An 18707-nucleotide genomic window follows, 5' to 3' on the forward strand; every position below is an offset into this window, starting at 1 on the left:
AGCACAATGGAGAAATGCACTGGGCTTGACTATAGTGGTGCGCTTGCTTAAGAGAGAAGCTAATTTGAGTGAAAAGTTCACAGGCCAGATTCACATGACCATTATTTGAAATCTTAAAGCACTTTTCATGGTCATTCCGCATTTAAAATTATTTTAAACCTCTACTGCATACATTATGACAAAAAGTTTGATTTATTACTCTTGCATGAAACATATTTTAATATTATATATAATTATGTTTTAATATCATACATAAATAAAAACTAAACATGCTTCCAAAATTATTAAATAAACGACATGCGACATGTTTAAATTAATTGATTTGTAATTAAATTTTATTAAGTCAAAATATTAAAATATTATTTAAAAAAAAACATTTCAGCTATTTTTCATATTATACAAATAATTGTAATGACCCCTAATGTTTTACAATGATGTTTACTCACTAAGAAATATGAATCATACTTTTTATGGGGGAAGAATCCATAATTAAAAATTATTTCTCAGTTTATCCTTCACATGATGCGTCATGTCAGCAAAATAATTTAAATCACCTCCAGAATGTAACCTATTTATTGTTTATTTGAAGACATCCCATCATTATTAACCATTTTAAGGCTATATGAATCATGTGCTTGCAAAGTGAAGAAAATGAGTCTGATAATGAGAGGCAACACTGTCCAATAGAGTGTTAAGTCAAAATAGAAAAACAAAATCTATATTCAGGAAACAGGTTTAGCAACATCTGACACAGTTCATGTGACACTTCATGTCACGTCATCAGGAATCTTGTGTGTCAAAGCAAATGACATTCACTGAAGTGAATTAAATGGCCATGGTGGCACCTCTGATGGGAGATAGCATACATACCGGTCGGGGCAGGCTGAGGTTGGCACCATACCAGTGGTAAAGTGCCCTCCATACTGGCTCTGGCACTGTCTCAAAGTCCCGACTAGACACCAGCTGTTGGGATTTCTTTAGCCGGCCTCCCTCCATGGTCAGTGTGGGTGCCTGGACAAAACAGATTCACACACTTCATATTGACAGCAATTTGCAATGGCAACTTGTAGCGAATAGTCGACCTCCAGTGAATAAATCACAGGTGATGTTAGTGCCTTTCACCCCGCTCTTCTCCGATGACACTGAGAGTGGGAGGATGGATGAAGAGGTCTCATTTTGACTTAAATACTGCTATGCATTGTGTAGCGTAAAGAAAGCCTGATAATATGGGATGCTACATTAATACAAGTCTGCAAATGTGTTTGTGACAAGGCATTACAGAAGCAAGTAGTATTATTTAAAAATGCTTTTAGCTTCACATAAAAGCATTCATTTTCTAGAACACAAATGTCACAGGATTAATTTGTTCTAGGTAATTTAAAATTCAAAAATGGCACTTTAGTGTCGTTTTGAGCTCTCTAAAGCTATAATTAGAATAGAAGAAAAACAGCTTGAAGGTGCTATTTTCCCTGCAGGTCTATCGAATGCACTTTAGCAGTCATTTTGATGGACAAGAGGATTATCGGTGGCTTCCTGGTTTCGGTGGGTGTTCTGGACACATGTACACTCACCTTCACGGGCTCGGTGGTCACCAGAGGCTGGTTGTCTATGGCACCAGGTCTCTGCACAGCCATGCTGTTGGGCAAATGGCCATTGGCGCTGGAGAAACACTGGTTGTTGTTATCAGAGATGTTGTGCTGCCGAGCAAAGCAGACGTCTGTGGCAGAGGAAGTGGCATGTGGGGTCAGGCCTGGGGAAGTGAAAACACATTTTGTAATGGAGGCTAAACACTGTATCTGAGACTTTATTGCATTTTACTGGACCGGAGCACTACCCATAAGGCTACTATTCTTTGTTTCGAACACCACAGCTGAAATTGTTGGAATTTTACTTTTGAAAGACGTCTTTAATGCTAAGGCTGTATTTATTTGATCAAATGCAGGTAAAACTTAAATATTACTAGAATTTAAAATAACTGTTTTCTATTGTAATGTATTTTAAAGTGTAATTCATTCCTGTGATGGCAAAGTTGAATTTTCAGCAGCCAATTACTTCAGTGTCACATGATCCATCAGAAATCATTCTAATATGCTGATTTGATGCTCAAGAAACGGTTCTTATTATTATCAGTGTTATAAACAATTGTGTTACTTCATACTTTTTTGTGGAAACCATTTTTGCAGGATTCTTCAGTTTAAAAGAACAGCATTTATTTGAAATAGAAATCTTTTGTAACACTATAAATGTCTTTACTGTCACAATTTAATGTGGCCTTGCTAAATAGAAGTATTCATTTCTTTAAAAAATAACTAAATTCTAAATCTAAATTCTGTCATTAATTACTCACCCTAATGCCGTTCCAAACCCATAAGATCTTTTTAAATTTTTTTTTATTGGAAAGAGATACAATTCACAACATCTGTTTATGACATTTGTAACTTTTACAGCATTTCCAACTTATATTCCCGATTCAGGGGGAAAAAAACTGCTCAAAAAGCTCTTCATGACAAAAACAAATCAATATCTCTCTTTAAATTATCTTCCAATTATAGCAAAAACTATTTACAAAAGAAAGGGGATGTAGACACAATATTTATATATAAACACAAAACATATGTTCTATAACAAAGCATAGACAAACCCTGCATAGACAGAAAGGCAACTGTACTGTATAGGGGTCGACCGATATGTGTTTTTCAGGGCCGATGCCGATACCGATTATTACAGACCAAGCGGACCGATAATCAATATTTTTAACCGATATATTATGTCTAATGTAAAAATGAAAATTAATGTCAAAATTAAGAATAACAAGGGCTCTGACAAAAACTGCCTTCCCTGGTATTGATTGCACTTCTTACTCTTGTCATCCTCCATGCATCCATCTACAATAAGGGTAATATAAAGAGAGTGTTAAAAGTGGGGCCACTGCACGCTTCATGATTAAGCCTATGAATACTGTACTACAGCTAAACAGCTTGGGGAAATGTAAGTATTTGGCTTCAATAATTTACATGTTAGAAATGTATGTGGAATAGCATAACCTCTCATAATTATAATATAAAAGTGTAAATAATTTAATTGTCTTCATAGCTCCATTGTAGAAGTTGTGAAGAAGACTGCAACTATTTTAATTAAACTATAACACTAATAGCCTGTTATAGGCACACTTGGTTCAATAGCCTATTGAAATGTCACAATTTATGTCGTCATAATCTTGGCCTATGTGACAGTAATTTCGATTAGTTTTAATTTACAGTGCAGTGCAAATGAAGCCATAAAACATTAATTTCAGTTATCTTTTATTCAAATGAGAGTTAAACTCAATTTTTTGGCAAACAAATGGGTTTACCATTAAAATTAAAACATGGAATAAATAGCGTATTGTGTGATTATTCTTTTAAACAAAAGTTGTTGTTGTAGTAGTAGTAGTAGTAGATAAACCAAACTTTTATTTTGATGGGTTGCCATGAGGACCTCTTAAGTTTCTGTATAGCCTATGTATGTGATATGACCATCGTTTTACTCAAATGAAACGGTCAAATGCTCATGAAGCAACTCTCAGAGCAGTTCTGGGGATGTTGGTCATGTATTTATGTCCTCATTTAGTGAGACGGCAGATGCTGAAAACACAGCGAGCGTCGCGCACTTCAGTGTGTGTGTGTGTGTGTCTGTGCTATTCACATATACAGAGACACGCAGAACATACAGAATTCATATTTAAATAAGTCTTTTTGCAGCTTAATATTTACAGATACTAGTCCATAGCGCTAATCGATTTAAGTGAACTGACCTACTTTTGATTAATTCATCCAAACTTTGACGAACTCTGTGACTCCGCGTTATACAGTAAATTCCCTTTATATGACTGGATTCCGCGATTCCGTCTGTGTTTTCCCCATCGCGGAAACCATAAATAAATAATATTGAGGTGTTTTGCAACTTCAGTGTAGTGGATTGTGATTCATTGCAACTTGAGCAACGTCTGCTGCTGCCTTTGAGAGACAACTGATGCGTGATGATCACTGAAACTGTAGCAAGCGCTTTCAGTGAGAGTGCCTTAGTCTTCCACATTGATTGGTCTGACTCGTGACTCCCAACAAATCAGATGCGCGGTGGGCGGAGACTGCTCGAGGCCACAGAGTGGTGAGTTCTGACAGGCTGCATCAGAGCCAAATAGCGCGTTTCAAAATTAGATAATTATATCGGCACATCGGTTTTGAAAATGACCGATACCGATAATCATAAAAATGCTTAATATCGGTGCCAGGCCGATAATCGGTCGACCCCTAGTACTGTACTACATTCAAGACCCAGAAAGGTAGTAAGGACATCGTTAAAATAGTCCATGTGACATCAGTGTTTCAACCTTAACTGTACGAAGCTATGTAAATACTTTTTGTGTGCAAAGAAAACAAAAATAAAGACTTGATTCAACAATTTCTTCTCTTCGGCACATGTTCACAAGAATATCACCAAAATCTTAATTTGTGTTCCAAAGATAAACGAAGGTCTAATGGGTTTGGAACGACTTGAGGGTGAGTAATTAATTAATGGCATTAATTAATTTTCATTTTTAGGTGAACTAAGACTTTAACTCTAGCAACTGAGTTTGTACTTACTATTACCAGTGCTCTCTGAAGCCTCCGATGAGCTGGAGATGTTATCAGGGAATTTTTCTTCTGGGGAACTAGGGGAACGGACCACTATTCCAATTCTGTTCAGGACAGGGTCTATAGGTGTTGTTGACTGAGAACTTCTCATCCCACTGCCCTGCATTGATGGCTGCTCCATGACAATCGACTTATTATCCTGTTTAACACAATAGGTTGTATATCAAAAATCAAGAATCCACCATATGGTCAGTATTATCAATAAAAAAAACTGGGCAACACAAAACTAAAACATCACGCTACTTTTTGGCCAGTTGATGCCTGACAGAAACAAGATCCAGCTTGATTTTTAAATCAGTTTAGTATTTTCTGTTGTCCACTTATAATTACAAGGTTTGAAAATTGGTCACAATATAGTTAGTCGCACAGTAAATTTACAACAATCTTATTTCAAAACAATTGAAAAGGAACGTAATAAATCATATGACCCCTTTTCGTTGTTATGTATAGGCTGAATAGGCATATTGCTGACTCACATATCTGACATAGTCTTTCCATTGCTGCCACCATTGCATGGAGATCAGGAACCAGTTCTGACTGGGTTGTAGCCCATGTCTGCTCTCCCTCTCCAGCCAACCCCTGTGCCGTCACACAAAATCAGTGTGGATAACAGTCAGTCAGTCAAAGAACTATCATACTTATACACAAGCACCAAAATAACCCAACAAAACAACAAGACATCAATGCTAAACTTGCAGTATAGCTAAAGCAATACAACAGACACACTGATGTGAAACAGTATTTATAGTATCGTTTTGAGCACCGTCAGTTCTGCTGGAAAATCTAATTGAAAATGAAATTGTGTTCTCGATCTCTGTCTGGTCTAAAACACTGTTAGAGGAGGTATGATGGATGCTTATATACAGACAAAGCCTAATCATGAGGCTTATGGGAGAGTGAAATACAATACGGCCCTCATAAGGCTTGTTTTAAAACATTGAGAAAGTGCTCTGTAGGGACGCTTTTGAAATGAAGCGGAGTTACAGACAGTGATAGGCTGAGTAATGCTGTGTCCTACTCTCACCTAATGATCTGGCCTTCCTCTTCAGGGGTAGCAGGACGCAGGCCCAGGACGATATGACACACCTGATGACGAACAGATTAACAAGCAATTTCAGGCCAGACCCAAGACAATGACATATATACTTTATTGGATTCACTAGTGTTTACAGATTATAGAAGCATTTAGACACTTGTTTTTGTTACTTTCTCCAAAAATACTGCAAACAACAGGATCATACCTGAAACAGCAAGTTGAGGAACTCATTGGCGAGGGCACTTTTCACACTCCATATTTGATAGTCCTCCAGGGTTAAGTGCCCTTGCTGTGAATAAAACACAAGATAAAGGTTAGGCCACAAATGACATACATTCATAATAATGTCCTTAACAAATATTGGATCCAAGAAAAAACCTTAAGAAATGTTTATTTAACTGAGAAATTCTAATCCAAAGGCCTCTTACACTAGCTTGCTCTATTATTTTTCTATTCTATCCGTTTTCTTCTTATTTATTATATAATAATAAATATGCACTTGCATATTGCTCTTTTGTTGATTTTGATCGCTTCCATTGTCCTCATTTGTAAGTCGCTTTGGATAAAAGCGTCTACTAAATGACTAAAATGTAAATTTAATTTACATGCCAATGTTTTAATTTTATTGGCTAATATTTACATTCAATTTCTATTAAATTTTAGATTTTAATTAAAAGGGGGTGTGTTATCATATTAGTTTTTGCTGTGGTTTTGAAATTTGAAGTTTAATCAGAATTGGTTTTAACTAATGCATTTTTTATATCATGATATGCTATATGCAATATGAAAATGAAAGAATAATTACTTTTGTTGTGTCATGCATTTTCAAAATGTCCTCTACAATGTCTGACACGCTGGAATCAAACTCCTGAAACATACAGAAGCATAAATCATGAAAGAGCATCGTGAAATCTATAACTGACATGAAACAACTCCATTAGATGTAAGAAACACATTGACAGCTCAGGATGCACAAATCAATAATGATTGGAGTTTCATTTAATGTATAATCCCACATTAGTGCATACATGTAACAACATGACTAATGCATCTCATTTGCATTAGTCACCTAAGTGTACACAGACAAAATAATGAATAGTAATACTATGGAAGTAATTTATTTAGTAACAAAAGGATAACCAGGGTATTTCAACTGTACCATGTTGTTATTGCTGTTTCTGTGGATGTAAAAAGGTTAGTTCGGTTAGACAATCAGCTGCTCTGCACTTACAGGGAGGGTGTCTGTACGGTTATCCTTCCACACCTCCAGCAGCGCCACCACCATCTCATGGATCTCATCCCTGGACAGAACTCCATCCCGATCTACATCGAACACTTTAAAACAAACTGCAATACAAGGAGGAGGAAAATAAGATGAGGAACTTTGACATATTCATCAAAAAAATACGTTTTTTAATTTGCGCAAAAAATTGTGGAATATTATTTAACTGTGTGCATTTGGAATACATAATGTGCTAGGCATGAAAAAAGCCTCAACAAGCCAAAGGATTTTATTCTAAAAATGTTTGAAAAAACACCCACAAAAATCCTGCATCTGCTATGGAATAAGATGAACAACTAAGAGAGGATGATAGAAAATTAAAAGCTTACACTTTTGCCTCTCCGCTACAGGACCCCGACAGCACGCTGAGAGCCCGCAAGATATCTCCTTAAAGTCAATATGATTGTCCCGATTCTCATCAAAGGCATGAAACAAGCCTGGAAAATGGGAGAAAATGTCAGTGGTTCAGATTAGCCAGAAAGTGTAATTGGATTCTTAGGAGATCTTTTATCACAAATGAACCAATAAATTTCAAAAGCAAAGACCCACTTCTACCAAAATAAGATGAACCGTGACTTTCCTGGCTACTGCAAATGTTTTTAAAGCATGTGAGGCGCAGGTGGATGTATGTGTGAGTGTTTGTGTGTCTCAGTCCATTTGAGAATCTTTAAAAATTGCTGTAATGAATTATGCCTTACCTTCACTAAGTGATGCGTGAATGGGGGGCGAGACCAGAGGGACAAAGGTTTCCAAATCAAAGCGGCCTGTCCTTGACTGGGCTTTCAGCAGCCAGTAGCGTTTTTCCAAGTCAATAATGTCGGATTCTTCTACTGCAAGAAAGTAAACACACACACACACACAAAATAAGATTTTCTGTGAAATCATTTCTTTTAGTGTGCAGTGTCAAGCATCAGTGGAGCATATGCTCCTTGTGTAATTGAATATCAGTCCCAATATATCTGTGTAATAATGCCACTAAACAGACAGTTTACAAAAATAGTCATTATTTATTCACCCTTATGCTTACTACACCTGAAAATATTTCTTTTTAAAAATCAAATAAAGTTTTTATATTTTTTGAATGTCAAATATTAGAGAATGCTGAATTTTGGCAACTAACTGAAATAAAATACCCTGAAGCTTGAGCATTAATTATTGCTAAAAATAAAAATAAAGCTAAATAGAAATGTTTAAAAATATAAAAAGTATTAAAACAAAAAATGCACATAAAAACTAAAACAATTAAAGCCATTTCAAAATATGAATAAATACTATAATACTATATAAAATATTCTGTATTTACAACTGACAATTTCCTCATACATAGCTATTATATGGTTTCAAAAGACCTGAAATATATTATCACATAAATCGTCTAAACTCCAGTTTTATGGCACTAGTTTGTCCTTTCTTGAGTTTGTTATATGGCAAGAACTATGTTAATATTCACTACTTACAGATAACAAGTTTCTAATTGACTGAATGTTCATTGTTTGGATGAAATATTCTTAAAATAGACACTTATTAGATGATTAACATTTATGATGATTGATTACATAACAGCTACTAGGTGAAAGCATGACTCAAGTTACTCCCTCCATAAACGCCATATATAGTCCTTTTAGTTTGTTGGGGTTAAGAGCACCTAGGTCAGCCCTTCTTGCTTGGCCATAATCTCTAGCTTAGGCTAATAGGATTGGTCTTGCCCCTCCCACACTGACCGTCACACATAAGGCAAGTGTCAAAACACAGGAATACAAATCTGATCTTTTGTTTAGCCTGATGTTCATTTCAGCCTCCTCCCCTGTCTATTATTCAAAACACAATACATCTCAGAAAATGCACTCCATAAATAAATAAATAAGCAAACCGATCCATGAGAGAATGTCCTGGGGTTTCTTGGGACAGGAATAAAAGGCTTCTAAATGAACAGCCTCTGTATTGCACTGAAACTCCTCCGTTATCGCAGACTCCAGCAGCACAGTTAAACCTCTGTGGTTTGATGGACAATTGGGAGTATGATTGGATTGGGTCAATAGTCATTATTTCCCATAGTGCTCTGGGAGAGCAGGTTTACTGTCTGGGGGATGAAAACTGAAAGAGCAGAAACACAGGGGATCTATAGGGGTATGAACCCACTCACTATAAATCACTATCAATGATTCAGTGTCATTTCACAACTGGTTTCAAAAGAAACTCTAGTCCTAATGCAAACTTCCCATCTAAGATTCATTTAGCATACAGCCAAACAACATTTAACAACAAATCTCCCTCTGGAATGAAGAGTCATTACAGTACACCCCGTAATTAATGCAGTGACAAATAATTATCATTATTCAGAGCAACGTTATTATTATTACTAAGAACAATAATTAGTTTTGAATAGCTGTTGGGAACTGAATAACTGCTCGAGTGTTATTCACTGATGTGCATTGGACAGCGAATGCTAATCTATAACACTTATTATGTGCCGTATGGATAAGCAAAGAGCCATCATTTATCCTGAATGTTTAGAGCCTCGATCGTTGAGGTACATCTTAATATGAGGCACCATGTGCAGTTAATTTCAAGCTAGCCATAGCCTGTGATATCCTCTGGTCGTGCAATGCATTATGGCAGGAGGACAGGCATTGTTTCTCTGGCTAGCGTGACACTGTCGGGCCTCTCAAGCTGTCAAAACCCATTCCAGCCATTACTTGCGCTACATTTCCATTACTTTTCTTGCTGTCCTGTAAGAAGGCACAGAACGCAGACAGACCATGACAGAGGAGAAATTACAGGTCTAGACTGAGACACAAGGGTACACTTTTGTATTTAATATCACAAATATTAGCTATCTCTCTTGGGAACAGATTCCATCTTTGATCAAATATTTGAAAAGTGTTTGTCATTTAAATGGCAGTGGAAATGACATTTCACTCTACACTGAAAGAAAAACAAATTAGAGCAATGATAGAGCCCTTATTTAGTTATGCCCACATATTGAAACACTAAACAGAATATTTATACTTTTAAAATTAATTTGTCAGTGAGCTGTGCTTAAACGATGATTAAAAAATATTAGTGAAAAATAAGCACATAAGTAAATACATAAGTGTGTGCCTATGTTTGGGGCCAGTAAGATATTTTTTAAATATATTTTTTTTCTTCCCAGCATGGACACATTCAATTGATTAAAAGTGACAGAAAAACATAATGTTTGATAATGTCTATAATTTCTATTTCAAATAAATGTTGTTCTTTTAAACTTTCTATTGATAAAAAAAATATATATATTATTTATAGTTTCCACAAAAATAGTAAGCAGCACAACTATTTTCAACATTAATAATAAAATAAATATTACTTGTGCACCAAATCAGCATATGATTTCTCATCATCAGAAAGATTTCTGAAGGATCATTGCTCATGTGACATTGAAGAATGGAGTAATGGCTACTGGAAATTCAGCAGTCACCACAGGAATAAATGACATTTTAAAATTTATTATAAAACAGAAAATAGATATTTTAAATTCGAATAATATTTTACAATATTACCGTTGTACTGTATTTTTGATGATGAATGCAGCCTAGGTGAGAACAAAAGACTTATTTCAAAACCGTTAAAAATCCAAAAAATAAAACCATGAAGGCGTATGTTTACAGTAAAACAATTATATTTATATATAGCTACCATACAGCTACATAAACATATTATTTGTCAACTACACACCTCCAAATGCCAGTACTCACCTAAAGGAGCGACTCTATCAGAGTTGCAACAGAAGAACCATACCATATTCCACAGCACATGTCACGGCTCGGGATGTTAGATATGGCGTGTACCATAGCAAACGTTATGTTGGCAAAATACAGTTACTCTCCATTTCCATATGCAATCCAACTCCCTTTCTTTCTCACAGATTACTGTCACCCAGCCTTCACTTTCTTCTTTCTGATAGGCCTCTTGCCTGTTCGCACTTGGCCTGGTGTGAGGCATATTCTGGAAGGCGCATGGACCCATAAACTCACACAGATCACACAGATCATGACTACTTCACACCAACAGCACACACACAGCCCTCTCACTGAGCTAAGAGGATAATCTGGAGCGGGCCGCAGATTACCGTGGGTTGCCCAGGTAGCTTCTCTGATTGGCTAGAGATGGAGAGCCAAAGCTGTCCTTGATTGACAAAGCAAACTTCTAATTCTAACTTTACTGAGCCATTTGCATAATCATTTGCTTTTGTGTTTTTAACTTTCCATCTTGTATCTGAGGATAAAAGTATGTTGTCTCGGTGACACAGCAAAAAGAATGAAGCCCAGCCTTGTGCATTCATTCTGTAAAGGAGAAATATGCTATAGACAGAATCAATCAGGGTCTTACTAATACACAGAAAGGCGCATAAATTGACCTTCTAATAATGACTGTATACCAAGGATATTATAGTTTTGAGTTTAATTTCCTATAATTTCAGTTTAGTTTTAGTTAGTTTCATTAATGGTTTTGTTAGTTTTAGTTTAGTTTTTATTTTGTGAACACATTCCTATTTAGTTTTTATATATTTTAGTTTTAGTAATTATAGTTTAACAGAGTTAATGGACTCTTCCAGTGTAGACCAAACGAGACATATAATTTTAGCAAATTTGAATGTTTGCAGTTTACAGTTAACTCTTGTGCAAACCTCTTAATAATGAAAATAAAATAATTCTTTACAATTCAACAAAAACCAAAAATATGCAATTTATATGTATACAATTTATTAATTCATATTCATGTTCATATTCATTCATATTAAAGATGTAATCTTGTTTAATATGCCAACAGTTTACAAACAACAAGCTAATCAAGGTTTTCAAAGTTACTAGACAGCATCAGGCAGTTGAGGTTTTATCAGGGTTTGAGCTAAATTCTGCAGATCAATGGCCCTCCAAATAGTATTAAAAATGACTAATATCAGATAGTCTTTAGCATGGACAGTGTGCACATTGGGACGCAGGCATGTTCTTTGCAATTGTCATTGAAACTCTGTAAACTTTATTTTTGTCCATCTGTGTTTTCAATGCATTAATTTGTTGGATTTTTTGCGCATATGAGCCACCGGTGCACACTACTGTATGTCCCATCTCCCTCTATGAACGTACACAATAAGAAGAAACAATCTTAAATGCTTTGAAACCTCATACTACTCAAAAATAAATGCAATATGGTGATTTAAATGGTGTTTGCACTTTACTTTGACTAGCCGCTCCAGCGCGCACGCGCTTCAGATGAGCAACGCAATCAATCCCAGTTCTAAAGCCCCTTTTACACAACACGGCCAGCGGTGAAAACACAGCGCGGCTATCGCTTTCTCTCATTTTGGATGCGTTTTATACAGTCGAGGCGGACGTTACCATAATAATCGCAAAGCGTGACAGAATGACTCTTCACTAAAGTCAGCTCATCCAAAACTTTTAATTCTGTGTCTGTCAACTCACTTTCATGTTGTTCTCGCACGTCAAGCATGCTTTTAAACGTTCGTGCGCTGTAAGGTGTGCATTATTATTATAGTTATTTCCCATTTCATTGCCCAGCTTATTAAATCACGAACACGATTATTTATTTTTGCTAATTATTATTTTATTTTCGTTAGTTTTTCCGTTACTGTTGTTAGTTTCGTTTAGTTTTTCATTTATTTAGAAATTTTAATTTTATTTCAGTTTACGAAAATGTTTTTTGACCAATAGTTTTAGTCTTAGTTTCCGTTTACGAAAATAACCTTGCTGTATACAGTCAATTGATTAATGACAAAGGCAAACAACTGCTGTGTATGCTGTTTGAAGCAACCTATAGGCAACTGCTTTAAATCACAAACAGAACAGGCTTGTCGATATTGGTTTGCTCCTGCCCTGTATTAATGGTTGTGTCAAAGCCTACTGAGCTGCCTACCTGCATAGAATTATCAATTCTAACATCTGAACAAACTGAATCAGTTTCTCAGTCAAATCAATTTTTCTCATTCCCAGTAAAAATATCCAAACACCCTTAAAAAAAAGATATATTTACAATGCACAGTCTAACACACGTTTATCCAGATTTTTGCACAGTCAAACAAAGCTACCTCAGTCCTTGATCAATTTAATGCAAAAAATAATAAATGGGGAGAGTCTTAAAAATGGAAAGGATAAATAGAACGATAACCAGAACAATAGATAGCCAGGTAGAAAGCTAAATAGAAAGCCAGCTAGAATGACAGAAAGAACAATAGACAGATTAGACATAATTTGTAAAATTCATTTTGGTTTAAATAACCCTAAATAGTCATTAAAAACCCTAATAATAAAAAAGACCCTATGCCATAATTACTTTAAAATACATTTATTTCATACCAAGTATACTTTGAATCTATTAAGATATTTAATTACATATCACTTCAAAACAGATATTAAAATTATAATCAAACTTTATTTAGACTATTTCTTTATTGCACAATGCACAATTCTCAATGTTATGCTTAAAATGTGTTTTAATATCTCTGTTAATAAGGATTGTATGATCTCTGTATAATATCAGTCTTTAAATGCAATATATTTAAAGTGTACTTTAAGGTCACTTTAGCACAATTAAATAGACTTCAGTATATCTTTAGTTTACTTCAGCACTACATCCGCACCATTAAAGTGCATTAAGCACAAAATTAGTTGCTCCAATTTAGCAGACTTTAAGTATACCCGTTTAGTAAACCAAAAGTACAATTGCAGGGTAGTTTTATTAAACACATAAATACTGAAAGTATTTGTAGTATACAAACAATACAAAATAAAATGTATTTTAAATATATTTTAGTATTTTTTCACAAGGAAATAAATAAATAAAATATAAATAAATGAATAAATAATAATAATAATATTGTATTATAATTATTATTATAAAAACCACCAATCTAAAATGAAATCATGGCTATCACTTGTGAATGTGGGTCAATTGGGCCATGCAGCACACTTATAACTGAAAACATTACAGGCTTCCCACATTACGATTTCATGACAGCAAAAGCACTGAGTGACTGAGCGGGTGAGAGATCTTCAGCTCCTAAATAAATCATTGTCTCTATGAGAAGAGCTAGTGCTCAGATTCTGTCACTGTACGGACTTGGGGTCTCTGAGTGAATGCAGCCATTTCCTTCACTGTGTCAGTCTGGTTTTAATAGCTGGGTGGCAGTGACAGCTGCAGCAGGGCCGAGTGTGTGCAAATGCTGTGTGTGTGTTCACTGAGTGGGAAGTGTTGCCTGTCACTCGCCATTATCTCACACAGATGCCTCTCTCCCGGTGGAGGGCAGGCCGGCTGATTTGCTGATGTCTCCTGTGTGTCGGGGAGGAGAGGGAGGTGGACAAAACGAGACTTGCAACCTGCCTAAATTTCTACAGCATGGACTATCAAAGAGCAGATTACTGCCAGCTTCAGCGACACGCAGTGTCTTTTGTACATTATTAGTCATTTCAGCCAGTCCAGAGAGCATTGAGAGCATATTCTTTTCTACAAAGAGAAATCGATTTCTTATGATAATGTACAAATCTTTCAGGGCAGACTCATCATGAGCTCTGAGACTGATGGTATATGCTTCCCCAAAAGCCATAAATTAGTGTGATTTTCAACAGTTGCCTTATTGAAGTACTACACTTCCCATAATACTGAAGAGATCTTCCTTTATCCACCAATCAGAGAAGTTGCTGTTACCATAAAAACAGGAATAGGTGAGTTAATTGAGTCTACTTACACTATCAAACTTATCTGTGTGTATATATATATTAATGTTTTGCAATACAGACTGGAAACTTGAGAAATATACAGCTTTTGAAAAGTCAGCCATCACATGAATAAGTTACATTTTAAAACATTAAAGTAGAGTTACACACGTGGTCAGAATTGTTGGTACCCTTGGTAAATATGATCAAAGAAGGCTGTGAAAATAAACCCGCATTATTAATCCTTCACGAAAATCTAAAATAAAATTAACAAAATAAATTTCACGAAAATCAAACCTTTCATTGAACTAAAACAATTGAAAATGGGGGAAAATCTCATTATGAAATAAATGTTTTTCAAATACACATTGGACACAATTATTGGTACCCTTAAAAATAGTTTTGAGTAAAATATCTCTGAAGTATATTCCCATTCATATTTACAATTTTGAACACACCAGGGTGATTATGAACATTATCCAGCCATGGCTTCCTGTTTCACAGCACTATAAACAGGAGGGAAAACAAAGGCCAGATTCCTTTAATCATCCATCACAATGAGAAAAACCAAAGAATATATTTCTGATGTGCAGCAAAAGATAACTGAGCTTCACAAATTAGTGAAGTGGCTTTAAGAAAAGAGCTACAGCAGTGAAAATTCCCATTTCCACCATCAGGGCAATAATTAAGAATTTCCAATCAACATAAAATGTTACGAACTGCCTGGAAGAGGACGTGTGTCTATATCGTCCTAATGCACGGTGAGAAGGAGAGTTTGAGTAGATAAAGACTCTCCAAGGACCACAGCTGGAGAATTGCAGAAAATAGTTGATTCTCAGGGTCAGAAGAAAAAAAAAAAAAAAAAAAAAAATCAAGAAAAGAAAATGCTCTCATCCAAAAACAATACCCGACTGGAACTTCAAATGGGACTGGCTTCTATGGTCAGATGAAACTAAAAAATGATTTTTTTTAGCAGCAAACACTCAAGATGGGTTTGGTGAACAATGCCCTGTGTGTACAATGAAATATACTGCTGTATTTTTGATGTCGTGGGCCTATATTTCTGCTGGAGGTCCTGGACATCTTGTTTAGACACATGGCATCTTTAATTCTATCAAATAACAACAGATAAAAAAAATCAATAAGTGACTGACTCTGTTAGAAATCTTATAATGGGCCATGTTTGGATCTTCCAACCGTACAATAATCCAAACACAAACCTCAAAAACAACACAAAATGGGTCACTGAGCACAAAACCAAGCTTCTGCTGGCCATTCCAGTCCTCTGACCTGAACCCTGTAGAAAATGAGTGGGGTGAACTGAAGAGAAGAAGCACCAACATGGAGCTGGGAATCTAAAGGTTCTGGAGTGATTCTGGATGATCTATTGTCAGGTGTTTATAGGAGAACATTTAGAGCTGTTAAACTGGCAAATGGAGGTTTCAAAAAGTATTGAATAAAAGGGTGCTGTTAATTCTGTCCAATGTGTATTAGAGAAAAACATTTATTTCATAATGATATTTCCCCCCATTTTAAATTCTTATTCTCCAATGAAAGGTTACATTTTTTTTAAATAAAAGATCAAAAGGTTTAACAATGCAGATTTATTTTCACAGCCTTGTTTGATCATATTTATCTTGGGTACCAACAATTCTAACCACGTGTGTATTTTAACCTGTAATAATATTTCACAATATAACTGTTTTTACTGTATTTTTGATCAAATAAATACAGCCTTGGTGATTATAAGAGATTTCTATCAACATTTTAACAACCCCAAACTTTTCAACAGTAAGTTTAAAAATTGTACAATCTTTTAATTAAGGGACTGAACTACAATTATAATAAAATAAGTATACGAGTATATGATTGTACCCTCTTTTTCTCAAGCTTTTCAAAACTCAGAGTTGGCTGCTTTAGTTCAAGGCCTAGAATTCTTTTGAAAAGCATTTTAATAACCATGAGCAAAATGAATGGAGAAAAATACTTCTGAAACCAGAGTGAGAGAGTATTCAAAGAATACAGGCAGAGAGTTTTGAGAGCGTATTGAGAGGAAGTATTCAGAGAGTAGAGTACTGAGAGGGCATTCAGATAATACTCATAGAAAATAGTGACACTTACAGTGTGTGACACCTGCCAGGGTTTGATAGAAAGTGGGTGTGTCGCTGTCGTCGGTCAACGTGACGCAAACGCCACTAGACAGCAGCCAGCGGGAGAACGTGAAAGCATCTTTATTCTGCAGAAGCCAGCTCTTAAACTTCTCATAATTCACCTTCTCTCCCTGGACAGAAACAGACAGAAACGCTGTAAATAAACACCAGAGTACAATTCTCTAATTAACTCATGACCAACTTTAAGAGTGCAGAATTGGGGAAGTTGGACTTCATGTTAGTTGTTTCCCCTTGTGCAGTGAAGGGGAAGCTTTCTCATTATTAATATGAACTGAACTCTGTTGTATGCAGATACATTTGTGTGAGTGGGTTGAGTAAAGAGATAAGAGAGAGTTTTAGAGCTGCTGCTAAGGGATAACCAACAAAAGTGCTGCACTGGGTGGCTTTTCCCTAAATCAAGAAAGTGATGCTGCAGCAGGAAGCATGAAGGCTGAGAAGAGAGTGCAACTTAAAGAAGAGCTAATCGAGAAATAGAAGGGAAAGTATGTCAAAGCGAATTATGTGACCTTATTGGCTGCAACATTTGCACTGTCAACCTTTTAAGCTTATTATTAGAGCAGGGCTATAACACAGTGGCAGCTGAAATAGGGCAAACGGTTCAAAAGGTACTGTATATATATAGATTTTGGCAATCAATGAAGTAAGTGTCACAGGTCAGACAGATTGGATTAAAAAGGCATGTAATCCATTTATCAGCCAGCAAATACCAAAATGGGTCCAGTCTAGGGCTGGGCGATATGGCCAGAAAAAAAAAATAGTCACAATAAAACTTTTCATATCAGTCGATATCGATAATTATCATGAAAAATTTTGAAATAAGTGAAAGTTGTAGAAACCAGACTGTTAATTGTGGTTTTAAACTACTCTTTATGGTCAGAACATGACAAACGCTTCATGTTTTTGAATTCTTTACACTTTTCCAGTTATTTTTCCTTAACAAAATAAATATATTAATTAGTTCCTGCAAGTTCTAATGAGTGATATTGTTTCAAATCATGAAACAGGTTTGTGTTACCTGACTTGGATAATGTGTATATTCAGAACTGTTTGCAGTGCAGGCTGCAATATTAACAAGATTACATTTTTGAAATGCACATTTGACAGTAGCTTGAGTTGACAGTAGTAGTAGATGCAGGTGTAAATTTATGTTCATTATTAAAACAGTAACATCTGTAAAAATTGTTAACAACCTCATTATTGTATGGAGAAACTTAATTATTCTGACTGTTTGCGTTTTATTAACATTAACCACTGGTCTTCCATAGTAGCATACATTTAGACCATGATAACCAGTTAAAGAGTTAAAACCACACATACGGCACCTCAATACCATGGTAAAAATATAAAACTGTAGTCTAAATACATTTAGTGTAAATGCACAAATGCTACAGCTTAAATCACAAAAAATACTGTAATTAAGTTCCATTACTCCTTTAATATGTCTAAATTAATAATAAAAAATAATAAAATTCCATATGAATATCCCACGTATCTGCCACAATACCATGGCACATTTAGTGTTACTACAGTAAATCTATGGTAAATGATGGTGATTTGTAGATTGAAAGGTCTTTTGACTGTATCGTTGCGCAGTGTTTCTTTGTCAGTACTGTTTCATCAGGCTTTAAACTAGTTTAAATCACAGTCATTTGTGTTCTTTGCTGGTGGTTTCGTGAGCGAGACTTATCAGCGAGTGAATGCGTTTGCTCTAGTAAGCTCACCCTGCGCTGTCGTTTGAACTTTTACCATGTTTTAATCCAAGCAGACTAATTGATGTAACTTAATTTGTGAAATATCGGATTGTGACATGTTGCAAACGCATTTATTTTAACAACA

The 18707-nt window shown here is 35.5% G+C and overlaps 1 protein-coding gene across 1 annotated transcript in view; it reads right to left on the reverse strand.

Annotated features, from left to right (window-relative positions):
* usp32 (ubiquitin specific peptidase 32) overlaps window positions 1–18707 on the reverse strand; it is a 62026-nt gene that overhangs the window by 21417 nt on the left and 21902 nt on the right. Inside the window, 11 exon segments of the mRNA XM_058799786.1 lie at window positions 871–1011; window positions 1572–1750; window positions 4623–4812; window positions 5150–5252; window positions 5698–5759; window positions 5915–5998; window positions 6515–6577; window positions 6941–7056; window positions 7321–7428; window positions 7690–7821; window positions 16822–16981. Of these exon segments, the coding sequence (XP_058655769.1) occupies window positions 871–1011; window positions 1572–1750; window positions 4623–4812; window positions 5150–5252; window positions 5698–5759; window positions 5915–5998; window positions 6515–6577; window positions 6941–7056; window positions 7321–7428; window positions 7690–7821; window positions 16822–16981 (1338 nt within the window).

This window comes from Onychostoma macrolepis, chromosome 15 (assembly GCF_012432095.1).
Source record: "Onychostoma macrolepis isolate SWU-2019 chromosome 15, ASM1243209v1, whole genome shotgun sequence".
Lineage (NCBI taxonomy): Eukaryota > Metazoa > Chordata > Actinopteri > Cypriniformes > Cyprinidae > Onychostoma > Onychostoma macrolepis.